General features: G+C 46.5%; 1 protein-coding gene across 1 annotated transcript in view; it reads left to right on the forward strand.

Moving 5' to 3' along the window:
• Positions 1-1,205: 1,205 nt before the first annotated feature.
• Positions 1,206-5,775, forward strand: part of LOC124006244 (leucine-rich repeat-containing protein 75A-like) — a 46,678-nt gene continuing 42,108 nt past the window's right edge. The window contains exon 1 of the mRNA XM_046316132.1: positions 1,206-2,726. Within this exon, the coding sequence (XP_046172088.1) occupies positions 2,472-2,726 (255 nt within the window). The 5' untranslated portion in view covers positions 1,206-2,471. The remainder of the gene's footprint in view (positions 2,727-5,775) is intronic.

Below are 5,775 nucleotides of genomic sequence, written 5' to 3' on the forward strand. Positions count from 1 at the left end.
GATTTTCCATTTGCTGATTGAGACCATGAATGTGTTAATCTACCCCAGGTTTTTATTTTTTACTTGGTGCACGTTTTGTTTTTTGCCCGAGCACTACACAGCTGATTCAAATAATCAACTACTCATCAAGCTTTGAAAAGTGGACTAAGTTGAATAGTGATGAGGCAAAAACCAAAACGTGCAAGGACAGAGTTGGAGAAATGCTGGTCTATCCTTGCAGGAGAGTGGGGCATTCGGCTGACGCTGCAGCTGAGACATAGAGCTGTGCGCAGTCAGCGTGTTAGGATAGCACAAGGTCATACGTCTCCGTCCCCCCACCCCTCTTGCTGTTCATCTAGAAAACTCATGTCAGAAATCTAGTTCCATAGTAACCAGTGGCAATCACTCATTTGAGTTTGAAGTCATCATGGGTCAACACAATGAACGTTCATTTAATAGTTTCTAATGCATTTGAGTAGGGCAACCAGCTCAGCTGACGTATCACACGTACTGTTGCTATACTTGTAGTTGCTTTCAAGGGAAGGTTCGAGTATACAGCTGGTGAATATTATTAGATTATGCTGAAGAACACTGCTCGACCAAACCCCTACAAACATGCCCCTATCTTTCCTGTTGTATCTGACCTGTAATTTTGTTCTTTGCGCATCTCAATCATTATTGTGAGATCCGTTTTAATGACTGAACATGAAATGACAATGTCATTTGATAATCAATATACTATCATTTTTACTCCGATTTCAAATCTAACTGATGACGGTGAGTATATTTTTAAATCTGATAAATAGTCTAACATATTTACAGAAAAAAATACTATACTATAGTTTAATATTACACTATAATGCTATAAAACAACACTGGCCCTAAAATAAAGTATGTCAATCCACGCCGCCAACCCCAGAGGTCAATATAATGCAATTCAATGATTTGCACTTCCCGTGAACAGTCCAATGCAGCAGATTTATGTCATTTGAAATACTGCAATTACGAGACTAAAAGTTGCTGTTGAACTCGTTTTTGCAATGTGGTTAACGTACAAGCCAAGGTCATAATATTATCTAAGTATTTGCATGTCATAGTACTGTGTTATTAAAGTGTTATAGGTTATTGTAGACTGCCTCTAAATTAGCCTATCCAATCCCCATTCACCGTTCAGAAGAAAAGGCAAAGGATGTTGACCTAGCTATAGTCCTTGCGATATCCTCTTAGCAGGACGTATTTGTAGTGGGGAGCAGCTTGCCCAACCCATTCTCAGTGCGAGGACTTGAGGAGAGAAGCGCTGTACACACCGCGCCTGCTCTGGTCGGCTCCTCCGACAGTGCGCAGCCTATATTCAGTCCCAACAAGAGACACCTTCAACCAGGTCGCGGACTCTACCTCGGCCACCGCCGAGGCCGTTCTAACAGGACGTGCTTCGAAGAGCGAATCATAGAATATAGGAACAACGAAGCCAATATCTTGCCAAGGAAAAGGTTGACATCACGTGTGAATGATTTGAAGAGGCAGAGGGGAATAAACAAACGGAGCAGATGAAGATGTAAACATTACCATGTCCTGTCTCCATCGCCACCACCACATACGTTTAGCTTCCCCTTCCTTTTCTGCACAGACGCAGAATGCGTGGCATTATTGATTAAAAGGGAAGAGGAAGAGGAATCCAATGTGGACGGGAGGAGAGGAGGCACTCGCAACACTGACAGTCACATCAATTTAGTAGCGGCCCTTCAGAGGATAACTGTTCATATTTGAAGGACAGAAATGAAGTCGTCTCCAGGATAGCGCTGTGAGCGAGTGCATCCGACCAGCAGTTTGCTGGCGATCTGCGCGACTGCTGCTCCCCTTATTTGCGGCCATGCTGCGGGAATCATCCTCCGAGCTCTTCCCGACTTGAGGAGCTTTTACCAGCCGATTGTTAAAACAGTGCAGTCGTTAAAATGATTTCGTTGTCTAGAAGACGGATAACCCCGAGGCTTTTTTGCAACGTTTGTTTCATATTTTGCGAAAGAAACCTGCGCAGGGATAGCTGATCATATTTCACTTAGCTCTTTAGCTCTGACAATTGTATCCTAACAAAATTCTGTGGAAAACATTTAATTATTTATAGGCTATGTTCCGCGAATTGCATAACAAAAGTTTTGGGTTGTGTCCCGGGTTGAGTGCGTGTCTGTTTGTGTTTATAGTAGCACACGTAGCAGCCAATTCGCTCAAGCTTATTGTGCGAATTAGACATTTTATTCAAATCTGAACGCATGTGTTGGAGGTTGTTTCCCCAACTGGCATTGCACTCTTAACAGCTGGACAGTGCACCATTCACTAGAGGACAGGTGTGTTGTCCATGGGGAACGAACCCAGAGGTCCTACCCACTTTAAGGCCTCTTGACTTCGTGTACAAGGTTTTAATGTTTAGTTAAAAAGACAAATATTTGCCTGGGGGGGAGCAAGTAATTTCTTACAGCAGATTCTAACATCCAAACATGGGCACCAAACAGACCAAAGGTGTTGGGGGCCAAGAGGCTGGGCCCAGCCCACAGCATGGGTGGAAACGGACCCCTACCAAGGAGAGGGGTGACCTCTTCACCTCCTTCATGTTGAGGTCAGGGGACCGGCTGAGTCGTGGAGGGTCCCCTCCGCCCTACCAGCGCCGGATAGGCATGATCCAGGAGATGATGCTGATGGCCAAGCAAGGAAAACAGGACAAGGCCACAGAGATGCTGCAGACACTCCGGCAGGTGTGTGTGTGTGTGTGTGTGTGTGTGTGTGTGTGTGTGTGTGTGTGTGTGTGTGTGTGTGTGTGTGTGTGTGTGTGTGTGTGTGTGTGTGTGTGTGTGTGTGTGTGTGTGTGTGTGTGTGTGTGTGTGTGTGTGTTTGTTTGTGCACCTGTGTGCTCGTGTTCATGTGTGTGTTTGCATGTGTGTGCATGTATTTGTGTGTGTGCATGTGCATGCACAGGTGTGTTTAATCTACTATAACCCCAAATCCCATGTCAGTTCACTGCAAATCCTAGTCTGAGTCTAGATTACATCAACTCTGATAGAAGTCCTTCACTAGGCCAGGAAAACACAGCTGGGAGGGAGGTGAGCTTCAGAGGACAGAGGAGGTGAGCTTCAGAGGACAGGGGAGGGTAGACAGATTGACTGAGGCAGAGACAGACAGATGGACTGATGCAGAGACAGACAGATGGATTGATGCAGAGACAGACAGATGGACTGATGCAGAGACAGACAGATGGACTGAGGCAGAGACAGACAGATGGACTGAGGCAGAGACAGACAGATGGACTGAGGCAGAGACAGACAGATGGACTGAGGCAGAGACAGACAGATGGACTGAGGCAGAGACAGACAGATGGACTGAGGCAGAGACAGACAGATGGACTGAGGCAGAGACAGACAGATGGACTGAGGCAGAGACAGACAGATGGACTGAGGCAGAGACAGACAGATGGACTGAGGCAGAGACAGACAGATGGACTGAGGCAGAGACAGACAGATGGACTGAGGCAGAGACAGACATGGACTGAGGCAGAGACAGACATGGACTGAGGCAGAGACAGACAGATGGACTGAGGCAGAGACAGACAGATGGACTGATGCAGAGACAGACAGATGGACTGATGCAGAGACAGACAGATGGACTGATGCAGAGACAGACAGATGGACTGAGGCAGAGACAGACAGATGGACTGAGGCAGAGACAGACAGATGGACTGAGGCAGAGACAGACAGATGGACTGAGGCAGAGACAGGCAGATGGACTGAGGCAGAGACAGACAGATGGACTGAGGCAGAGACAGACAGATGGACTGAGGCAGAGACAGACAGATGGACTGAGGCAGAGACAGACAGATGGACTGATGCAGAGACAGACAGATGGACTGAGGCAGAGACAGACAGATGGACTGAGGCAGAGACAGACAGATGGACTGATGCAGAGACAGACAGATGGACTGATGCAGAGACAGGTAGAGAGGTGTGGTCATCAGAAAGCTGGTTGTGTGTTCTCTCAATTAGTTTGTGATTAGCTCGACCACGGACACACTGACACCGTCTGCCCCAGCACACCTCACTTTAAGGGACTAACATAACTCGAGGGACTGGCTGTCTGAGTGAGGAGAGGATGTGAATGCTAAGGAAGACCAACTCAAACTACACCTCCATTCTATGTCACTCCAGGGTTGTGTTCACTAGGCACGGAAATGACAAAAATAGGAAGAAACGGGGAGGTGTGACCTGAACTTGTCCAATATGAAACAGTCCATTATGAAGTGTTTTTCTACGGTGTGCCCTGATGAATAGGACCCAGCATTCGAATACAGTCAAATGACAAAAGGATGTTAGATCAACTTAGATAGACAGACATTTACACCAACAGCTATCTACAGTATCTGCTGTTGTTGTAATACCATAACAAGCAGATGAGATGCATCCTGCAACTCTACCGTGTCCCGCACCTCCTTTGCCCCTCTGTCCATGGTTTTTGTGAGAAAGTATAACTCATTCTGGGCTGTGTCATGTTGTTGAAACAGATGCCCAGAGGCTCGGCTCGCCTTCACTGCTGCTGTAATTAGAGGAGTGGCAACAATTTATGGCACCTCCATGATGCCATTCAGCCTGGCTGGATCGGCCTGTGGGAGGATGGAGAGATAGGAGGGAGAGAGAGGAGAGGAAAGGAGGGAGAGAGAGGAGAGGAAAGGAGGGAGAGAGAGGAGGAAAGGAGGGAGAGAGAGGAGGAAAGTAGTGAGAGGATGAAACAAGGGGGGGAGTGGAGGAAATGAGGGGAAGAGAGGAGAAAGGAGAGAGATGAGGAAAGGAAGGAAAGAGAGAGAGGGAAAGGGGGTAGAGTGGAGTAAAGAATAGCTAGAGAGGAGAAAAGAGGGAGGGAGGGAGAGAGTTTGGAACAAGAGCTACTCCTACTAATGTACTTTTACCTCATAACATTTATCTCCAGACTAAATTGAGAACGAGAACTTAACTATGCATGCAACTTTGCGATGTAGTTTAGGCCCACATGAAGCTATATCCACCAGATCTATACACTTTATATTGAATATCGGACATGATTTCATCGATTGGTTCATTCCTTTTGTTGATATCACTCTCAAGGGTTATTGATTTTCATTACTAGGTATAATTTGTTTTACGATCAAATTAGTCTGTCATATTGTCACATTCCCTGTATACATTTTGAGCTTAGCCAAAATAGAAGCCTGGACATAGAGGCTATGTTCCAATCAATCCATCCATGTAGTATCCATTCTTAAAGGATGGAGGTTCCAGGCGCCGGCTGTGGAAGCTTAAATCTTAAGGGTTATCCTGTGGGTCATAGTGGTGAGGTCAGACAATCCTCACCCTTTCATTTTTTCCATTATTTTACAAGGTAAGTTGACTGAGAACACGTTCTCATTTACAGCAACGACCTGGGGAATAGTTACAGGGGAGAGGAATGAGCCAATTGTAAACTGGGGATTATTAGGTGACCATGATGGTTTGAGGGCCAGATTGGGAATTTAGCCAGGATACTGGGGTTAACACCCTTACTCTTACAACAAGTTCCATGGGATCTTTAATGACCTCAGAGTCAGGACACCCGTTTAACGTCCCATCTGAAAGACGGCACCCTAGACAGGGCAGTGTCCCCAATCACTGCCCTGGGGCATTGGGATATTTCTTAGACCAGAGCAAAGAGTGCCTCCTACTGGCCTTCCAACACCACTTCCAGCAGCACCTGTCACCCATCCAGGAACTGACCAGGACCAACCCTGCTTAGCTTCGGAAGCAA

Source organism: Oncorhynchus gorbuscha, linkage group LG19, assembly GCF_021184085.1.
Source record: "Oncorhynchus gorbuscha isolate QuinsamMale2020 ecotype Even-year linkage group LG19, OgorEven_v1.0, whole genome shotgun sequence".
Classification (NCBI taxonomy): Eukaryota; Metazoa; Chordata; class Actinopteri; order Salmoniformes; family Salmonidae; genus Oncorhynchus; species Oncorhynchus gorbuscha.